This window comes from Accipiter gentilis, chromosome 31, assembly GCF_929443795.1.
Source record: "Accipiter gentilis chromosome 31, bAccGen1.1, whole genome shotgun sequence".
Lineage (NCBI taxonomy): Eukaryota > Metazoa > Chordata > Aves > Accipitriformes > Accipitridae > Astur > Astur gentilis.
This window is the reverse complement of record NC_064910.1, coordinates 11,051,722-11,073,855: the sequence shown is the minus strand read 5'-3', so window position 1 is coordinate 11,073,855 and position 22,134 is coordinate 11,051,722. Positions and strand designations below refer to the sequence as shown.

The window sequence follows — 22,134 nt, the reverse complement described above, 5'->3', positions numbered from 1 at the left end:
CATCTCTCTTGAAGGCTGCCAGCTGCCGAGCCGATTGGAGCAGGAGGGACGCTATCGGATCGGTTGTGCAGCTACACCTCCTCCTTTCTCTCCATCTTCCTCTTTTTTGCCTTCTCCCCTGCTCTGGCACAGGGAGCAGCTCCTCTCTGCCAGCAAGGTGTATCACAGCACCGGCCTGTGGGAGCAGGTGGAACTACAGCAAAAGGTCATGCAAAACCGACATAAAACATCAGGCCAGGAACTTGCTTGCACTGATTTGTCCTTTGCACTCACATGGCAATAGCTGGCCATTAAGTATTCACTTGCGTGTGTGTGCGAGTCTAGAAGAAGAGGGATGAGATAGGAGGCCTGGCTACAGCTCTTCCTTTATAACTTAATTTGCCCAGCCAGGGAAAAGCCGTCATACTACGGCATAAGCACATATATTAAAAAATGAGACCAGGGCAGCAAATGGTCTGTTGCATTTGCTCAGCTAGGCAGAAACAAAAACCAGGCTTGGACTATTTGCTATACACAGCAAATTAGCGTTCAGCGACTCTTTCTTGGGTGTTGGAGGGGGAAAGGTTTTCCTTGACACTTTAACTTGTTAACATATTGCCAACTCTGCAGAAATAATCTACTCTTGATGGACACAGTACTGCTGTTGGACTGATGAGTTTAACAATTTGCCAGACACAGAGGGTAAAGCCCTGAATAAATCACAACAGATGAAAATACTGTTAGCAGTTTCATAATTTAATGAAAAAGTACTTGTAAAAAGGGGACATCTGAAAAAGACCGAGTCCATCTTGGAAAATTGAATATATATATATTTATATATATAAAACAAAATGCAAAAACACAAAAAAAATTGACAAATAAGGTTAAGAGGTAATACTTCAAACAGTTAGCCACTGAACACACAATAAAAACTAGCAAATGCACTTTGGGGACAATACTTGAGAACTACATAACCAAGGGCTCCTTCATATATCTATTAAAATCATGTAAAAATTAGCAAAACCATTGCCCAGACTGGAAACAACTGAATTAATAACCCCAGAAGAGCAGAAACACTGAGTTTTGCTGAAGCACCATTTTCCCTCCCTTCTGTCATAGGCTTCTGGCCACAAAATAACATGAACGCTTTGCTGACCTCCCAGATAAGTGTTCCCAATACAAGCTTCATAAAATTTCATGACCAGCAAGAGAGGATTACTAATAAATATCGAAGGAGAACTAAGAGAATCAGAACTGGAATACAAATGAACAGACATTTGTTTACTTATTCTGAATGACCCATGGCTTAGAACACAAAGCATTTCCCGTTAAAATAAAATATGTGGAACCTAAAATGCTACTGCATATTTACACCAAAAGAAATAATTTTGAAGATACAGCTCTAGAAAGATCAATTACACAAATATACATAAAATCAAGAAGTAAAAAAAAAAATAAAATTCAGATGCATGAAGCAAACAGAGCAGAATTGCCAAGTATACTTTTTTTTTATTTCACTACTGAAAAGTCTTCCAGCCCCTGACCTGCTAGTCCTATTGCAACTAGGGAGATTTCAAAGTTTAAAACAAATCTGAAAATGTCATTGCCATTTCCCAAGCTAAAAGCAATAAATTAAGATTATGAAGAAAAACAGGTGGTTGTTTGGATTCTGCATAGTCATCTTCACGCTGGGTCGGGAACATCTTTTGTTTCTAGACAAAAACGAACCCTCAACAGCAAGTAGCCATATGACATGCCCTATACAATCTATGGCCCATTTCAGCCAGTTATGTGGGGACACGGGACCTTGCATATTTATGAAATGTACAGCATTTCAGAGAACAACAGTGCAGTTACTTTGTTGTTTTCCAGATGGTGTGTTGATCAAGAAGTTTGTCTGCATTCAAACAAAAATCCCCTGTCATTGAAATGAACAGAAAAAGATTCCCTTCCCTTCTCACTTCCTCAGTACTGGCTGAAATTTAATCACTACTTAACAATTGCTAATTTTAAAGGACATACAAAAAAGTGTTAGTTTGGGAAACAGCAACTGATCCAGAGGTTGAAAAGCAGCTTAATAAAATAATAGTTTTTCAGCAATTAAAAAAACCATACTCCAAATGATGACTGGCTAAAATTTTACAGACCTAGATGCCAGAAGTAAGCCTCCTATGCCTGTATTCAGGCAACTAGGGTTGAAAATTTGTGCCTGCATAAGAAGTTCAGACAAAATTATTTCTAATTCAGCTTATTTTAAAAATACCAGGTACAAACACCTCTGGACATGAAATCTCAGTTTCAAGAGGAACCTGGCATCACTGGTGATTGCCTAAATTTAAGTGTCAAATAGCATTTTTCTTTGAAGTAGTACATCTACTTTTGTAAACACTATCCACAAAATTAGCCATCTGTACTTGTTAGCTGGGTAAAATATTTACAAGTGCATCCCACAACAAGCAACTATGTACAGAGATTAAAAAAACTGAAGTACTAGAAGTTGTATATTTACAAAATAAGCAAATTATTGTGAAAAGAAACACAACCTTCAGCAAGAGCAGGGAACGGGGCCATGTCTAGAGGTCAGCGAGTCTGGCAGCACCAGCGACGCCTGCTTCCACCCTCTGCAAGGAGCCTGCAAACACCACTGCAGTTCAAAGCCTCCTGCAGAAGAGGATCGTCACCTAGTAGTCACTTTGGGCCTGATCCAGCAGAGCACATCGGCATGGACTCAGACATCTGAGCACAAATGTTCCCGGGGGAAACCATCAGGACTTTTCACATGCTGAACTTCCTAACACATCCGCAAGTGCGTTGCTGGATCAAAGCCATACTGCAGGTGCTGTAAGAATGCAGTTTCAGTGTCTCCATTTGCAGTCTCTTGCAACACGTTAGAGCAATGCAAGGACTTCTTTAATACCTGTCCACCACCACAAGACTGACGTAACATGAACATGTTGCCTCGCACATAAGCTGGCAAGGGGGAAGCAGTTTCCTGAATTTACGCAATGATTAACCGCTTCATGCTCTCCCAGATGTTACCCTCTAATAAAACATATCAATTTCCACATGACTTTGCAATAACTGAGTTAACCTTGCGAAGGCTGCAAGCCATTTCACAGTTGAACAAAACTATTCTGATTTCTCTCCCCTCCCTCCATCCCCTACTGCAACTCTTCCTAACGTAGGTCCTGGACTATTTTCTGGAACCTTTTGATGCTGAGCTTTGCACTGGTACACTGGAATACATAAAGGCTGAGTTACCCCGTGGGGGCTTCTAATCACCTTTGTACTGAACTGTGAGAAATCATATTCTTTTTGTTTCTATTGTGACAATCTCTTCCAAAGTCCTTACTTGGGCTTTCTCTCTCTGAGCTACTTCGTCTTAACCTCACTTGCTCTTTGTTTTCATCACTTTCTGCTTCAGAGTCACTCAGCTCTAAGTCAGGACAGTACCCGTCGTTGTCCTGGTACGGAGCACCTTCAAGCGTCTGCTTGCTCCACAAGCGATCTTTTGTTGCAAGTCTTCTGGTTGGCTTTTCACAGCACCGGAGATCTTCTGTGGTCCTCACCAGACTGTTGGTAGCCTCTTTAAAGGACCGGCTAAAGTGTTCTATGGTGGATTTTCTGAAACTGCTCTGGCTGGCCAAGTGAGCCGTGAGCACGGACTCCTGTTCGTAGGGTGTCTGGCTGGAGCTGTCTCTCTGGCTCACGTCTCCAGCCCTGCCCATCAGACCATTGGACTTGGCCACCAGCCTCAAGTTCTCCTGCTGCACCCGCCCATTCCCAATGGAAGACTGTCCATGCAAAGCTGCCTGGAGCGCCAAGGGCTTCCCGGATGGCTGGCCCCGGTAAAACTCCGGCATCTGCGTGGGGCCAGAATCCTTCACCTCACTCCGAGGCTTGCCAATCCCTGCCAGCAACCCGTTACTTCTGCTGTCATGCTGATACCTGGAGTAAGATTTTGCTTTAATTTCAAATGATTCCTTTGACATTGGCACGCTCCGTTTGCTGTAAACAGTGCTGTTGTCAGGAGAAAGTGGTCTGTTGCCAGGCTTCAGCGAGTTATTTTTGCAATCTCCTAGTGCTGATTTGGGCATTTTTAACTTTAGGGTGATCCTGGGAGGTGGGTAGAACAGTGTGTTCTCTAGTGCACTTGTCAGGGTATGGCCTACAGGAGAAAGAGACAAGGGAGCAGAAGAAAAAAAGGCTTTTTAAAAAAAAGGGTAATTGTTTTGTTATCGGTAACAAGTTTTATAGTCCATTAGAAGGTCATTCAACAGTAAGAAGCATTTGCAAACAATTACTGTGAAATTATTTTAGGACATTAAAGAGAAGTTGGGATAATGAAAACTGTTCCAAATTATCCACCGTTTCGGAATTTAGGTAAGCATTTTAGCATTTCCATTAAAAACAACAATGTGCCCTTTTTACAGGGCTTTAAGCCAGTGAATTGAACCAGTTTTGAGATATGACTGAAGTAGTTCCAACAAAGCTATAAAAAAGCTTCATATTCAGTTTTGGATGGAGAAAAAACAATGCTTCAAACTGAGTTTCAATTTGGACTTAGTTCAACTCTCTGCTTTGTATTATAAAATTTTCTAAGCTTTAAAGTCTTTTCGCCTCAATATATTAGTCTTTATGATATTACATGCATACAGCACCATTGCGAAGTAGCTATCAAGCTATTCTAATAAGCATTAAGAAACTACTTGTATTTGTAAAGACATAAAATAAATTTAGTAGACGTTTCTAATAAAAAGCATTTACACAAAACCAAAGTGCTTTAGAGTACTGCTGCTTCTACAAAGTACTAGTCTGACCTAAAACAGTTTAAAAGAACCACCTTGTCAGTATTAATGAAACTTATTCATGTTTCAGGGGTAGAGAAAAAACAAAGCACAAAGACTTCACTCTAAATTGGTCATTAAAAACATAACGTGTATCTTGAAAGAACAGAGAGATCTTAATTTCATATTGAGCAAATAGCTGCCTTCCCTATTAAAAAAACAGAAGTAAAATCACACTGTAATGTATACTCATTCTCTTTCCCAAATCTTGTGTTCCTTATTTCAAAACAGTTGCTATAAAAATGAAGGGCAGAGTGGGGTTTGGTACATCAGCATTCCTAACCAGTTAACTGTTCACTATTTAAAAGCAGAGTACTTAAAATCTTTTTGAAGGAAGGAGAGCAACTGCAGATGGCAAGCTAAGAAATGCCTCTTTGCAACGTTCATCAAGCATGCAAGGCAACGTGAGAACAACAGCGATTCCCATCAGTCACTCTTCTCTTTTGCCTGAAGGAACCAACAACTGACAGCAACGGAAAAAAACCTCCACTGGAGAACCAAGCAGCAGTGCAAAGCTTGCTGTGGGGAAACAGTGTCATAACCAGCAGGCCAAGAAAGCAAACACCTAGTGATCACCACCAGCTAATTTCCACTATATGGATGCCATAGTGATTGATAAGTAATAGGCCTATACCAGAAATGGTCATAAACCAAAGAAATATCCAAGTAAATATTTTAAGAGATTAAAGAGTTTTGTGTGTGCTACTTTCGTTGACTGTGTACTTGAAGAAAGTTTTTAAAGGCAGATTCACAGTGTTAAGGACACTAAGCAGGAACATAAAGAGAACATATTTTTTTAAGTACAGACAGAATTTGTATATATTTTACTTTTATATGATTACCTGCAGCAATTTCCTGATTAATGAGCTGGACTTGCAAATTGAAGACCTGTTCATGTACTTTACTGTGAGACAACTTCAGTTTCTCTCTCCTGCTTACCATGTAGCAGAGATTTCTCACCTACGGAGGAATAACAGGAGACTTAATAGGCAGTAAGAAAATAAATCCCAACATAGTTAAAAAAAGGGCATCAAGAACAGAATTAAAAAAACATCCTGGAGGGTTTTTTTAATTGTCAATTTAATGAATGCCTTGAATATATTCTGCAAGACAGCAGAATATATTTTCATCTGTAAGAACAGTGAGCAAACACAAAATTCCAGTCAAAAGAAAAGTAAGTAAGTTCTAAGACTTGCTTGTCTGTAAGCCTGCTTCCACTATGTACAATGCCATGGATGTTACTGCAGATAATACTGGATTCTCCCTGCAAAGTGTTTCATAGAATGATTTTTAACAGCTAAACTACGTTTGTTTCCCCTAAAATTATTGCAAAATTATAAAGCAATACTTTTTACAAAATTACCCAAGAGAGCTGCCCCTGTTCGAACCAAAACTAACATGCAGATCACCTCTAAAAGAACACTCTGGCTTCTTGCACAGTGTATGCATTTTGGCTGACCCATTTAGCAGTTTCTTTGCTGACTCCATTGCATCGACTCATGAGGTTAAACAAGGCCGAGCGCAAGGTCCTGCACCTGGGTCAGGGCAAAACTCAGTATCAATACAGGCTGGGGGATGAAGGAATTGAGAGCAGCCCTGCAGAGAAGGACTTGGGGTTACTGGTGGATGAAAAGCTGGACATGAGCTGGCAATGTGCACTCGCAGCCCAGAAAGCCAACTGTATCCTGGGTTGCATCAAAAGAAGCAGGTCGAGGGAGATGATTCTTCCCCTCTACTCCACTCTCATGAGACCCCATCTGGAGTACTGTGTCCAGTTCTGGGATACCCAGTACAAGACAGACGTGGACCTCCTTAAGCAGGTCCAGAGGAGGGCCACAAAAACGATCAGAGGGCTGGAACCCCTCTCCTCTGCAGAAAGGCTGAGCGAGTTGTTCAGCCCGGAGAAGAGGAGGCTCCAGAGAGACCTTATTGCAGCCTTTCACTATATGAAAGGTGATTATAAGAGAGAGACCAGGGCCTGTAGTGACAGAACAAGGGACAATGGTTTTAAACTGAAAGAGGGTAGGTTTAGACTGGATACAAGGAAGAAATTCTTCCCTGTGAGGGCGGTGAGGCACTGGAGCAGGTTGCCCAGAGAGGCTGTGGATGTCCCATCCCTGGCAGTGTTCAAGGCCAGGCTGGATGGGGCTTGGAGCAACCTGGTCTGGTGGAAGGTGTCCCTGCCCATGGCAGGGGGGCTGGAACTAAATGAACTTTAAAGGTCCATTCCAGCCCAAACCATCCTGTGATTCAGTGCCACATAATTCTATTTTCACTATTGTTTGAGTTAATACCAACATTTCCATCTAATGTAATGAGAACAGTAAGAGGCACTGGAAGTTCTTCATGAACACTTAAAAGACCTTTCAAAACACAGAAACAGCGTAGGGGCTTGTTGAAAGATACTTGCCAAATGTACTTCCCCCAGCACTCGACTCCCATCTGTTCAGAACTGGAACCTCTCTCCCCAGAAGGGAAATTCCAAGATTCCCAAATTTATATTTATTCCCAGATATAACCAAGTAGAAAATCTTGTGCACGAGAAGTTTAGAAACTTTGAGACGGACATTTCAAACTATGCATTACCTCCTCTCAGAATAAGTACATCAATTTCAACAAAATTTGATACAAACTAACTACTCGTTCAACAAAAAGAAAAAGCTCTAAACAGTCTCTTGAAAGAAAAAAACACCCCAAAATCCCAACCCTCCATTTGAAGCATGTTATGGGTTTTAAAATTTAAAAAAAAATAAGGATCCATTTCCAAATTAGTCCTGCAAAAGGAGATCTGAGACTGATTATGACTAGATTCAAGACAACAGTTACAGTTACAAGTGCAAATCTTGGCTGCAACACTCAGCTCCCCGTATTTTCGTGTTCTCTCCCCAATATTGTTTTCTCTTTTCTTACAACACTATTTTCCCTCTTCTGCTTTTCCTTCCCCTCTCCTCTCCAATATCTCCGAATCACATTTAGCACATCTACTTCATTCTGTTACCCTTTTTACATTCATTACCTATCGCTAAGCTCTTGAAAACTGCAGGTGCTCACCAGCCAACAGGCCAACCTAACGGGCAGCCTTTGAGTGGTAACAAGCCTGGCTTCCTCCCCCATCAGCTGCCAAAAAAAGGCACTCTGTATGCCTTCCTAATAAATTCCTGCTCTGAATTTTGCTGATGGATTCCATCTTTTCAAACTACCAGGTAGCTGGCAATTTGGTTAGAGCCCAGCTAGCTTCTGATAAAAAGATAATTTCCTTTTCCTCCTTCTCAGTAAAGCCACAAGCAGTGGTAGACTCAGTGGGTTATTTTCAGACCGCTAACCAACCGTAGCGCCTAAGGCAGCTACGTGCAGTGAAAGCATCTGGTCAAGAGAGTGACAAGTGATTCAGCCTGCCCGCTACCTGGGACAAGCTGACACCAGCACACTGGTGAGGAAGAGAGGTGAGTAAGACTCCTGAATCAGATGTCACGGGAAGTGGTATGAGTAAAGGCCAGCATTCTTCTTCTGTGTGCGTGGAGCCAAAAAGTCACTGTGGAAGTTAACCATCTAGGACTTCACCTACCTACCCTCAAACCATGAGGGTGAGAAGCTCTGCTTTAATATATTTTTAGGATACTACAAAAGCTTAATGCACACTCACCAAAGAATACTTACTACTTTACCTATGCAAATTCATTTTTCCAAAGCCAGAATTGACCGATATTTACCATTCTATTATAACCATCACAAAATGCCTTTTTAATTACAAATCAAGAGTCACTCCATCCCAAGACAGAAGGTGGAAGAGAAGAATTTTTTAAGCCTGCCCCATTCCTTTGCTGTTTGCACTTACTTTTGTTTAATAAAAGTAACATTTTTTGTTATTGTATCTATATCACTAGCAACTACTACAGCTGAGTCAAATAGATTTACTCAATTGTTTTTAAACATTTACTCAATTGAAGTTGAAATCAAAGAGTCAATTAGCAAATATGTCCATTGTGCATAGAAACATGCATCTTGAAATACATAAAGGAATAACCTCTAAGCAAGTCTCTGCAGCAGGCAGTGCAGCATATCAAAAGAGCTGAAGGCCTTACTTTTTTTTTTTTTAATTACTGTTTTTTAAAATCATCTCCTTGTGCTTCCCCCATTCCCAATTTTGTCCACGAACAAAGACCATAGTTTTTCAAAACTTTACTAGTTAAATTCTTACCCTTTCTAGGTCCTGCCTCAAATGCATGAACATCCTCATGCGAGTATGAATGCTATCTTCTTTTGGCTGCACCAAGCCATTTTCTTCATCCTCCTTGGGAGGAAACAATGGTTTGTTAAAGTTACTTTTTCGCTTTAATTTCCAGTAATTGTAGATGAAGTCTACAGCAAGTTTAGGAAGGCCCAGTTCTGCTGCAACATCCTCCACTTTAACTAGTGAGTAAAACTCTTCTTCCAGCTCTCGGAGTTTTTGGGCTCGCAGACTGGTTTTCTCGCTCTCTGTTTGCTTCTGGTCTGACACACTCTTGGGGTGCTCATCAACATCAGGCAGGGAATTCTGTTTGTTCTTGCTGTGCTTTAGACAATACGACTTGAACTTCACCTCATCCCCGTCATCCAGGATAGTCTTCATCTCTAAGCTATGCTCAAAGGCACAGGTGACATGAAAGGCAGTGATGCAGCTTTTCACAGAGCACTGCAGACAGAATAAAACAAAAACCCTCAATCACTAATAGTAGCAACAAACCAGAAAAAAAGGACAGAAATATTTTAATTACATGAAAGGCCATCCCTAAAAAAACTTATTTCCTAAGCACTCTTAAAAATATCTGTTGATCTTTTTGAAGTTGCTATCATCCAATTTAGTATTTTCTTGTTTGTGAACAGCATTCAATAGAAGGACCTTTCTATCCATCTCTGACCCATGTAGTAGCAGTCCTTATACATCAGCCTTATTCAAAAGAAGGCAACTCAGACTAACTCCTAAATCTCTGTGCTAGTGAACTAATGTGAGAGTGAACAGCTATGAAGAAGTAAGCATCTACCCAATGGTCATCTGCATTATAATGCACCTCTGAACGCAGGAAGAACAAAATGCAAAACCGAAATTGCCTTTCTCACATAAACACACCACAGAGAGTCACCACAGAGCAAGTATGTACCTGAATGCAAGCACCAGTTTTCAGTTTGCATAAACTACACACTAGAGCCCATCGACTTGGTGGAATGTGAGACACCTTTGTGATTGGCTCCATCCTTTCTGGGCAAGCAATACTAACCTGTAAATAAAAAAAACAGCATGGAAAGCAGTTATCAAGGCAATAAAAGCAAGTGCCCATTAATACCAGAAGAAGAAACATGACCACACATTTATCTCACTGCAAGATCTCCATATGCTCATACTTCTCAGCAAGGGACCCTAAAAGATCCCACATGAAAACAATAGTGTGGAATACTACCAGTTTAACCTGGTGGCTAAAAGTTACAATTCTTCAAAACATTTGAGGCATCTACAGCATGCCTTGTTATGAACCAGTTGAGAGACTGCAGTAAGTGATGCTTATTTCCTTTCCTTTCTGGTTTTTCTTCTGCGCTGCTTTAACAGGTCTAACTTAAAAAGTACCAAAATACGAGCTACTCAGAACAAAATAGGAACACTTACTTGTACTTACCTGAAAAGTTCACTCTTTAAGATCAACAGATCTGCTACAACAGCTGCTTCTGCCAGCTCACAATTTGGGGCAGAACCAGATCTATCAGTCAGCAGCCAGGAAAAGCCTCACTTCCCAGCTCTGCCTCTCCACTGAGCACTCCCAGTGCAAGAGGTGATTCTAATACACCTCCCTAACTACAGATTGTATCAAGTATAATTTGAGAAAGAATACAACAAACTTCTCTTACTGCAAAGCATGGTATATTCTCTTGTGCCAGTTTTCACATACTTAGACTGGATGATCCATTTGTCTCTGGTAGACCAGATTATGGATATTAATACTAAAAGAAAGAAAAAAATTTAGATAAGCACAGGATACCTTTTCCTAGTCTTTCTCATATTAACATCCACATATCCATTGTGATAGAAATTTCTCAGCTGCCTGTTGTCCATCCTGGGAAAAAAAGACTGTCCACTGTAATTTGGACTCCAAAACAGGCATAAATTATCTCTGTAGGCATCCCTGAGCCATTCCTGACAGGTTTTATCCAAGGACAGAAACAAAAAGTTGGCCAGCTCTGAATGACCAACATGCAGAACCAGGCCAGTATGACAATGGCACATGGCAGAAGATTTCAGTGAGATAACTGTTCTGTCCCAAGAATGCCTGTCTCCAAAAGCTTGGATTTTGATGCTTACATAGCACTTTTTGAATTTAGCAGGTGTGTGCTTTGGAGGGCTACCTGCCTGAAGCAGAAATACAATGCTGATTCTAGGTAAGAAGATCACCACACTTTCTATGAACAATTCACCTGGACAGGGCAGACCTGTATTTCCAGTGGTGGGATATGGGCCTCTTCTCAAAGGGGTCAGCTATAAGAATTCAAAGAAAGGAGGCTCCTAGGTCATGCTTTGTGGCAGTGTGAGGCCAGAATAAAGCTGATTCCTTAAGAAAGCAGTTAAGGCTGAGATTTGAACAGCAATTTTTTTTTTTTTTTTCCTAGAAAACTTTAAGAGCATTATACTACAGTAATTTTCATGTATCAACTCCATAATAAGACTCTCCCAGGGAAATGCAGGTTATATGATTTAGTTTAACGTGTGATAATTAAACTGTTGACTTACAAGAGCCAGTAGACTAAGCTGAATTTCCTAGCTTCCCTCTGGGGATACATCATCACTTGATGCAGGTATTCATTTTAAAACCTGCTTTAATCCCTGAGGAGGAAAGGCTTTGCTTCAGCAGACCTTCTCTGTGAGGTAAGACTTATCCAAACACAGCAGTGCTAAATTCATCAAGTCTGATTATCATAGCAGCTATACTCAAACTGAGTATTTTTACTACTCTCTTCTTATCATTGCATTGCTCTTAGGATCTAAGGCGGAAAAGACAGCTTTGCAAGAGATTAGTTGGTTCATAATTTCCACACTTAAAGTTGATCAGCAGCTCATGAATTAATGACATAAATTGACTCAAAATTTATATTTGTTACAGTACTTCACCCTCTGATCCCCCAGCTGCAAGCCACATCTTCTGGAATATACTGAGGTCAACCTCCTGCATAGCATTTCCAGAAATCTTCATTGGGAAGATAGTGAGTTGCTTCAGAGGGTCCAGGTTTTACCAGACAAGAAGGAGAATAGGCAGGCAATACACAGTAATGCCCTCATCAGGTAGAGAAGACAAACAATTTAATCTGTTGTGGCCTTCCTATAAATTGGTGGGAAAGTGACAAAGCTGCCCCTGAAGTGCCTGAATGGTTCCACAAAATCACGTCCAGCACTCTTAAATATCATCAAATGTAGGTTTTTTGCTTCCAAAATGAAAGAGCCTTTCATCAGCCTAACTTGACCTTGCTCAAAACAGACCTGGTCACAAGTTGCACAAGTATTTCTGAAACAATATTGTACGAAGATTGACCGCAATTCTCGTCCCAGTTACCACTATACTAAGAGGCAAGACTTCCTTTGGGAATTAAAGGATTATATCAACCTGTCGGCTTGTCTATATTCCTTTCAAAAAGAAACCAGAATCTTCAGTGAATTTTTCTGGAGACTGAGTAATACCAGCTTTCCACCATGCTTCCCACCATGCTTCCCAGCAGGAGCTGGGAATCGACACACACCTTCTCCCTGTCATTCTCTGCCCCTTTTAATGCTCTCCCTGCTGCTTCCCCAGAGGGGACTCATAAGGTCAGGAAACATTTATGTTGGAAATACTGTCCATTCAGCTTGTAACACTGCCTGTTTATATTACCCAACATTGTAAAAGCACAAAGAGGCGCTTACAGTCAGGTGCAATTTATTTATACTGGCCTCATGCCGCCTGCATGTTTCTGATATTCAAAGAGAAGAGTCAAGGGAAAGTCTGTTTGAACTTCACTGCTCATGAGGGATCCAGAGAACGGAGAGGCCAATCTTTTAATTCCCCAAAACCTCCCATCCCAAGGCAGAAATGATCCATCTGCCATAACATGTAGCTGTTTTCTCTTATTTCTTCACCTTGTATCAGGTTACATTTTGACTGCTGTACTCTGAAGAAGTTTTAAGAGTGGGAGAGAGTGAAGACAATGGGCTGTTGAAGCCTCTTCTCTGCAACTGTTATGCACATGAGCTGCCATCTGGATCGCCACCCTGCTGTCCTCCGCTAACCTGCCACCAGCATCTGCACAAGTGCACAGTGATCTGCATCGGTGGCTGGGAAGGGCAGCCCTGTGGCTGGAGAACAGCCACTCACAACAGCAGCTAAGGATAGTCAATTTGATACCCTTCCAGTTGCAGCAAAGAAAAATAACTTTCTGCTTCAGCTAACACCACAATGATTGAGGGAGGGCGTAACTGTAATGGGTTATCTAAGGCAGAGCAGGACCTTGAATTTCAAAACATTCAGTGTAAGTTTGCTCGTCTCAGTGTTTCCATGAACTAGACTACACATTTACACTAAAAGACAATAAAGGGAGAAACCGACAATGAGTACACTTTGGAAAGTAAAAACCGTCAAACATGCCAATCAGTCAAGTGAAGGTCAAGAAAGCCTTTTGACAGCATTAGCTCACAAGGGAGGAAGGGAAGAAAAAACATTTTAAGACAGCGCTGAATGAGTTAATGAAGGAAAATACCTGGTGCAATTGCCTGCAACAATGCTAGCCTACACTTGGTGACTCATGAAGTCTCTCTTTGAACCTTTTACCACAAGGCACAGACAGGTTTATGGCCCATTCCTCTCTGCATTCTGCCTTGCTCCATTTTGTTAGGGCCACAAGAAGAAATGGCAGTGGCTTTATAATTAATCTGTTTCTTTTGGGGGGAGTTCCAGTGTGCTACTATCTGGGGGAGAAGAAAAATAGGTATATGAGAATACACGTTCTCCCCTAAAGTATCCATCCCCAGGTCTTCAAACTCTGGGTCTTTCTTGTCCCCCACAGCACGTTCAGTCCACAGTGACTCTACACACAGTAAGTGACCTGCCATTTTAGCAGATTCCCAAAGGTTTCTCTGGCTTCTCTGGTGACTGAATTGTTTTACAAGTGACAACGCAGGAGACCAAGAGAGAGAATGGATCCAGGAAGCATTTTCCACTCCTACTGGCAGGTGTCACCTCCTTCCTATGTCCAACACATTTGGCATTGGTGTGGAGGGGAGGAGGTACCCAAGGCCTGGAGCCACCAAACGGGCTGTGTGAGCAGCTGGATTTGGGCTGTCCCACCTGGGTGCTCCCCCAGCAGGTTCTATCCCTCAGCCAGAGGGAGGCGGGCAAGAGGAAAGGCAGCATGTGCTCCCTGCCCTGCCATCACCTGCTTCCCAGACCTGCTGGTTCCTCTTCTGCTGGCGAAAGCATCGAGGCAACCACATGCAGAAAGGGCCTCTTAGGAAAACCAGTCTGCTCAGAGCCGGGAGAGCTTCCAGCCAAGACTCTTCATAAGCACAGGAGGAGAAGTCAGGAGATTTTTTTTTTTTTTTTTTTTACTTTAAAATAAATCTTTTGTTTTTTTCTCAACCCCTTTCTCCTTAAAGGTGGAAGAGACACCAGGAACTACAAGCAGGCCTGAAAGGAAAAGTGTAACCGCAAAGATAGCCTCCTTAAAAAGCAGATATATGCCCGAGACAGAGCTAGGAATCACACACTGCATCAGGTTGCCATGTTAAACAAAATACTCAGAAGCTTAACATCTTCCTCAAAGTTTTGCAAATGTGAGGCCTGGCTGCGCTTGGGAGCAGAAGGTTCAGAAAATAAGACATCCATCCCCCTGATGTCATGGTGCCGGCAGATGTGGCTACTGCCTTGCATTAAACCACCCACTGTAATGGATCTGCGGATCTTACCAGAAAGAAAACAGAAATATTCCAAGTACAAAATTAAACACAAACCCCACCTCTACCCAAATGAATATTCCAATTTATAGAATTATAATGTGATGCTAAACTTAATTTAAAACAGAGGAAGAATTGTAAAGCTTCATTATTAAACTCTCCATATATGTATGCATAGATATATCAAAAAAGCCTTTACTTATAAAATATAACATAGAAGATAAAAAGCCATATCTCCCCACCATTCAGAAAACTTTTAGTTAAAAAAAATCCTTAACCACAAATCTGACAGTCCATCCTACACAAATAATGCAAGGGAGGCTGGGGTGTCTTTTTTTAAAAAAAAGAGTGGAGGTACACATGTAGATTATACACCTAAGCACAGAAATTCATCAGAAAATAAGAGAGAATGAAGCTGCAGTAGTACAGTGAATACTAGCTTAACATCAGTAACCCTTTCTAGCAGGTCACTCAGATGCCATAATGACACCAAGAAGTGACTGCTGAGTAAATGGAGGGGACAAAGTGATTAATTAATGGAACATAAACTGGACTCTCTCCCAGTCCTCACGGACTGTACAGACTCATCAGAATGAAGTCTGGCATTAAGCCAGACAGATACCTTAATCATGAGAACATAAAAAGGCAGAGGAGGGAACGAGAAGGAGGACGACAGAAAGGAGTCTATGATACAAAAGAAAAAGGCAGAAATTAAGTTTTACCTCTGGAATCCAGAGAGCACAGCTCACATGTGCCCACTTGGTCCCTGTCCTGGTAGCTTTCATGGCACCTCCTCTTTTGGGACACAGGAGGCACTGAGGATGGATTCCCAGGACACAGGTGCGACATAGCCAGCTCCCTTCGGGTACTTTTAAGATTCCATAGCATGCCTTGGAGGAAAACAGGTACTGAGATCATTGTCCTGATATGATTTCACACACAAGCATTAATATTCATATGGACCAAAGCTTTCAAATACTAAAAGCGCAGTTTGGCCTTTATTTGATCCTTCTCTAATTTCTTTACCTTAAAAAGAGTCAAGTGATCAAAGAGATAAACAGCCTCTAAGGCAAAGTCTTTTTATGCTGGCTTTTTAAAATGTGTGCTGGTATTGTTTTTGTCTATCGTGTAAAACGTACCATCGTGACTGCATAACACCACTGGTGTTAAGAACCTTTGTCTTTCCTTTTAGTGACTTTTTCTTTAAAATAGCTTCTGCATCTAATCCTTTTTAAAAATCACAATTTCCTACCACTAATAACTTTACACTCTAACATAATGCTATTTAGATGTGAAGGGATACGAGCTGTTTGACTGAAGACCATTTCCTGCAATACTAAATTACCTTTGTGGCTGCAGTTCTGTGAATTGTTTGTTACTTTAAATATTTATATGATATTGCAACAAAAATTACAGCATATACTGAAATTATGTGGTGCTGGGTTTTATGCCTATTTCCCAAGTATTGCACTTAACCTCTCAGAAAATGAGAAATTTCTTAAGTTTTGCTAGGTTTGAGAATTAAAAACAAAAAGGAAAAAGAAAAAAAAAATAGTCAAATTCCTAACAGTTCTTAACGGCTAACTACACGCGTATCTAGATACACCCTGCTGTACATACATAAATACATATTAAAGCTGAGAATATCTGAAATTGGCTGCCACCAAGGTCTAATTCCACTCAGCTGCTCCAAATAAAAGCTTTATCAAAAGGGTGACTTTCAGAGGAAGGCCCACCATTCCTAACATCATCTCGGGGAACAGTAACATTGAAAGCCTCAACAGAACAGGATCATTAGCTGTAACCAGTCTTTCAGATTCAAATCTAGTATAAAATTCCCATACCTGTCTTCCCAGCCTTCTGATTATAAGATCTCAGTATTTAATATGAAGCAATATCATAAAACATTGCACATTTATGTCAGGCCTGCAGAGACAAGGACTTTCCTGAATTAAATCCTGCATTATGGAAACACCAAGACTGACCAACGTAAATGCTATTTTGATGTGATGACTGTTGTAAAAGCCCAACAGGGGGAGCTGTAATCTAAATTTTACAAGCATCTCCCCCCCGCCCCCCCCCGCCTTATGTGGCACATTCCCACCAGCATTCTTTCTATTGCTAATGCAGAAGCAGCATTACACCCAAGATCACACTTAGGTGGTTGGAAATGGACTGAAACTATTTTCTGATTTAATCCAACTAATGAGTGGAGAAGGCCTAGACTAGTAAACCAGTAATTTCACAATGTGTTTGAGCTGGCACAGAGGGCACCATGAAGGAGGAAATCTCCCGCAATCTTCCTCCCCTCCACCTCCAAACTGTGTGATGACAAACAGACCCGAGGCTATGTGGTGAACCAGGGCCAACACAGATTAAAAACAGAATGATTTTTTGTTGTTGTTAGGATCAGCTCTAGCCTAGACATGCTCCCCGGTTTGTTTCAGGCAGGTCTGGCATGGGGAAGGGTCAGAAGGAAGGAGGCAGCAGGCCATCAGCTCAAGCTCAGCTGTCAGCAGGCAACCACAAGCCTCCGACTGCAAATTCATCATTACTTTTGAACAGGCACAAGCAGGGGCTGAAGTAGATGGCACAGCTGCTGGCTGTGTTCCTGTCACTGGCCACATTACTGGCACTTGGGCTCACATGGCTGCTTCACATGGTGAATCAGATGAGGAAAGCAGCCAGGCTGGAAGCCAGCCCACTGCAAGCAGGGAGATGACAGGTCCTTTTTCAGCCAGATATGTTTTCTGAGTATTGCTTGCAGTCAGTACAAAAATAAATTGTTAAAAAAACCTTCTTAGTCTCTTTTCAATTTACAGCAAAAACCCCTGCCAGAACAGGACACACAGAAACCACAGGATTCACATCCCTGTTTTGATTATAAGGATACCTCTGCCTGACTACCCTGAGCTCAGTTGGTGTCAAGTCTTGGCTACATCTGAAACCCTATAAACGTGAGCAACATTCAGACTGACAGTATGGTTATTGCAGGTGCTTACGCCTTCTAAAAAAGATCAGCCAGTTAAAGTACCTACATGTGGTTTCAGATGGTTAGATTTGGACAGCCTGTGTCTGGCCAATTAACTAGTCAGTCAAGGAGGAAAAACCCCAGCTCTGAAACAAATTATCTTTAAATTCTTCAAAAATAGGCAAGCCAGCACCTCCTGCCCTGTGTATCTTCAAAAGCAGGTTTAATAGGAGAAAAATTGTTTACTGTCACAGAGCAAGTACTTGAAAGTCCCAAGAACACACTTTGTGCTCCTATTAGAATGTAGATGTCCACATATTTACCATGCTAGGTCACTTATCTACTGTAACTGTCAGGGCACAAAAATTCAACTTAGTATTGCACCACCCTTCACACCTAGGAAAACCACAAAGCCCTCTAACATTTAATATCAGTTCAAATTCCACACTTGCCAAAGTTAACTAAGATCACAGGACAGTGTCAATGTTTCTGCAGGCACTAACCTGATGGACACAGATATTACACTTGTCACAAAACACCATGTCATTCCCATCTTCACTGTCAGGGGACCGGCACACATCACAGATGACGTCTTCATCATATTCAATACCCAGCCCTTCTTCAGTCTCAATAGCATGATTCATGTTCTCATGACAATGCCGTTCCAGCACTTCAATTGTCTTTTCCATTGTGTTTTCATCCAGGGGCCCACATCCTGCAACACAGAATAGAGAAAGGGCATCAAGAGGACAGTCAGGTGCCTGAGTCCAAGATGCAGGAGAGAGAAGGACAACTTCTAGCAACTAAAGCAGTAGACACAGCATCTTCCTCCCATCACGCATACTAAAAATAAAAAATAAAAACAAAAACAGAAACCCTTTTTCACTCACTGGCTAATTGTAGCATTATTTTATAAATACAAGTAGAACTACTATTGGAGTAAAAGTTCAAGCTGTACACAAAACCCAAGACTGTCTGCACCTTGAAGAAAACACTACAGCATAAAAGACAGACAGCAGTTGCTCTAACTGCTAGCTGCTCCCATACAACCCTTCTTCCACGTCCATCACTAAGAAACACTGACACCCAAAATTACATACAATGTTCTTCTGAAGACTAACTTCCTATGAAATAAAACTCACCAAGAACACTTTAGATCTTATAAAGATACAGAAGTTGCCACCATCCAGTACACTACTTAGGTGATCAGCATGATGGTTATGCAAAGTGCTTTTATTGTTTTGTTGTTTTTTTAAAAATAAAATGGTAGATTATTGTTGGCAATCCATACTATGTGTTCACTTGAACACTACACATGCGATATACGCTTACACTAATCAAACTTAGTGTAAGCAGAACCACCTAAAAAGTATTTGCTGCAAGAGTGGTCCTCAGCTTGCAGCTTCAGGACACATGCTGCATAGAACAATACAATGTTCACAGCTACAAGAAATCTCCGAACTCCATCCTCTCAAAAATCCTCAGTCAAAAATGATGCTGCTGCCCATAGTTCACTATTTACTCAGACCTTCAAAGGCTGGGATATTCACTTAACATTAATATCAGAGGCTAACATCTTAACTGCTGGACTATGCACAAGAATATAGCTACTAATTTTGATTCCTTGTTGCAGATGATAAAACCGCTGATACAAAGTGCCTTCTGCTACTAAACTGTTCTCTCCAATGCCCAGATATTTTCTCACTCCCTGAATTACAGAATCATTCGGTGGAAAGGGACCTTCAGAGGGCTGCAGCCCAGTCCCTGGCTCCAAGCAGAGTCAACAGTGAATCCAAACAAGGTTGTTGCTCAAGAGATATGTCTAGTCAGATCTTGAAAATCTCCATGGATGGAGATCTGTCCCCCAGAAAAGCTAACAGCTTTTGCTAACAGCATCCCTCTATGCCTGGAAAGCTTGTCCTTGCTTCTACCTCTTACATACACCCTTTGGCACTGGAGCTCAGTCACGAGTTCCCTCCCTCACCAAGCTAGTCTCCTGACACATCAACTTGTTTTCCTGAATGTCTGGATGGATCTTTCTTGTGCTTGGAGGAGACTGTCCTTAAAATCCTGCTAGCTCTCTTCAGCAGTTCCACTCTTCAGAGCTGGCTCCCAGATCCCACCTACCCAGTTACCTGAATAAGTAGAAACTTACTCTCCTGAAGTCCAGGACCAGAAGACTACTTCCTTTCCTCAGTCCTCTCAGGATCTCAGTTACCACTATTTCATAGCTACTACAGCCAATGCCACCATCGATTATTGCATCCCTACAGGTTCTTCCTTGTTTGTGAACAGCAAATCCAAGAGATGCTAAATACCTCTCTCTCTTGCCCACCTGTCCTTCCTAAAGGACCTGCAATCATGCATGGAAGAATGCCAGTCACACAGGCTATTCCACCACAACTCAGTTATTCCAGTGATAATTCCAAGACTATTTTCCATAGCTCACTCCCCCTCATAGCCCTCTATACCCACAACTTGCATGGAAAAAAAAAAGTTTACTTAGCTGATTTTAAATGGGCTAACATGTGTGAAACTTAATTACTCTGTTAAGAACCCAGCATGCAAGCTCCTCAGAACTCTGAATTTGTAGCAATATTATGTTCAAGTTTAAGAAATGGAAACATCTGCTTTTCCTACATAAAATCTTTAACTTTTTAAGTCCTAAAGTTAATTCCACCTGGTGTGGGCTTCTTCTTTCCTGCCTCAGCCTGCAGAACGTTGCACGTGATTATGTAGGTGAAGAAATTTTTAGGCACAACAGGTAAAACAGAAAACATTAACAGATCAAGCAAGCCATTATTTTAAGCATTTTTACCTCCTGTTTTCCTTAGCATTTCCATTCAATTCTCATTCAGCAATCTTTAAGAGATCTCACATGGCAGACTACAACTCAAACAGCAGAAATGAAACTGCTGCTTTTAGAATTAGAATGTGTTATGAAATTACCCATTTCTGTAAGCTCTTCATTTAGCTCCTGAAGCCAAAAGATGTCCATGTCATCCAAGTCATAGCGACACACAGATTCTGCCAGTTCCAAAATGTTAATGTAACCTGGTTCTGTGGGCTCTTGGCTGGAACAGTGGATATATTTCCTGGGTCGTGTATACAGTACTTCTTTCACCTTTTCTGCTACAACCCTAGAGTGAAAGTAAAAAAAGAAATAGAGGGTTACAGCTTTTTAAGACCCATCCTTGAAAGTCATGAAATATTTGCTCTAAGTGTGAAGAAACCTAGTGTTTCACAGTTTTTAAACTAGTCGGTAGGTGTAGCCAGGCTAGGGAGACAAGATTCTGTAAATGTCATTTCTTCACACAAAATGTGCTAAGGTTTGCTATGTATACAGAATCTTTTTTAAAATATAAGCCTGTGCATATGATTTTCAATTTAACAAATGCTACTACTGTGATGATGCAAGTGTTTTTGAAGCCCACATAAAGTATTATGCACAAAACCCCCTACAATCTTTGTTCTATATTCTTCTTAAATGATAGAAGGAAATCTTGCCAACTGATTTCTTGAAAATACCAGCTTTTTCAGGAAAGCTTAATTTATTCTACTGCATGGGGAGGGGAGGAGAAATGCCTGCTCTTCATTGGAGATAAACAGTCTACCCTTATTTTGTAAATGACACTTTATCCATGTTACAAATATATTATTTTGTTATGTAAGAATCACTCTGAGGCCAAGCAAAAATGTAAAGGGGAAAAACCAGCTAAAAATCATTCAGGAAGCAAGGGAGAAAAATATTGGTGTTTTCAATCTTTCAATTATTTTGAGAGATAAACCTCAGCATTTGATTAGTAAACTAGCCTATGGGAACAGAAAGATTGACCTTGGCTAAAGTCAATCTTTCTCTGAATTCAACGCAAAAGGCCCTGCATCTGAAAGGAAGCCAGGGAGATACTGAATGGAATGGTGCCATGTGTGAGCAGCTCTGCATGCTTTCTGGAGCTAACCCTCCACAGGATAAGGAGAAAAGAAAAGCTGTGGGAAATAAGGCAAGAGGAGTAAAGAAGGAGCAGGCAGCAGTCAAGCAGTATTCCACCTAATTCTTACTCGACAATGTGGGTTGTCAATATTAGCACAAACAATGTTCTTCCGCCATTCTTCCTCCCCCTTCACCTTGCTCATTTTTTCCCCTGGTTCCCTTGTGAGCTCTTCTTTTCTCTGGTCCAGCCAAATCTATAGCAATTTTTTTCCTCTAATGTAATACTACTGGCATGAGATGCAATATATTTACTTTTAATAACTTGGTACTGACAATAGCCCCAGTGGAAATTAAATTATGCTGGCATAAGCGCTTTCACTGGACAATTCATTTATCTTCATCTTGAAGACCACGGTGGCAATAACATTTCTATGTTGAAACACACTCTGTTTCCACCACAAAGGGT

The 22,134-nt window shown here is 41.2% G+C and overlaps 1 protein-coding gene across 2 annotated transcripts in view; it reads right to left on the bottom strand.

Annotated features, from left to right (window-relative positions):
• Positions 1-783: 783 nt before the first annotated feature.
• JADE3 (jade family PHD finger 3) overlaps positions 784-22,134 on the bottom strand; it is a 67,161-nt gene continuing 45,810 nt past the window's right edge. For both annotated transcript variants that reach the window (XM_049834387.1, XM_049834388.1), the window contains exons 5-11: positions 20,687-20,877; positions 18,241-18,452; positions 15,489-15,656; positions 9,965-10,081; positions 9,025-9,498; positions 5,669-5,786; positions 784-4,147 (exon numbers count right to left, since the gene is read on the bottom strand). In XM_049834387.1, coding sequence (XP_049690344.1) covers positions 3,258-4,147; positions 5,669-5,786; positions 9,025-9,498; positions 9,965-10,081; positions 15,489-15,656; positions 18,241-18,452; positions 20,687-20,877 — 2,170 coding nt within the window. In that variant the 3' untranslated portion in view covers positions 784-3,257. The remainder of the gene's footprint in view (positions 4,148-5,668; positions 5,787-9,024; positions 9,499-9,964; positions 10,082-15,488; positions 15,657-18,240; positions 18,453-20,686; positions 20,878-22,134) is intronic.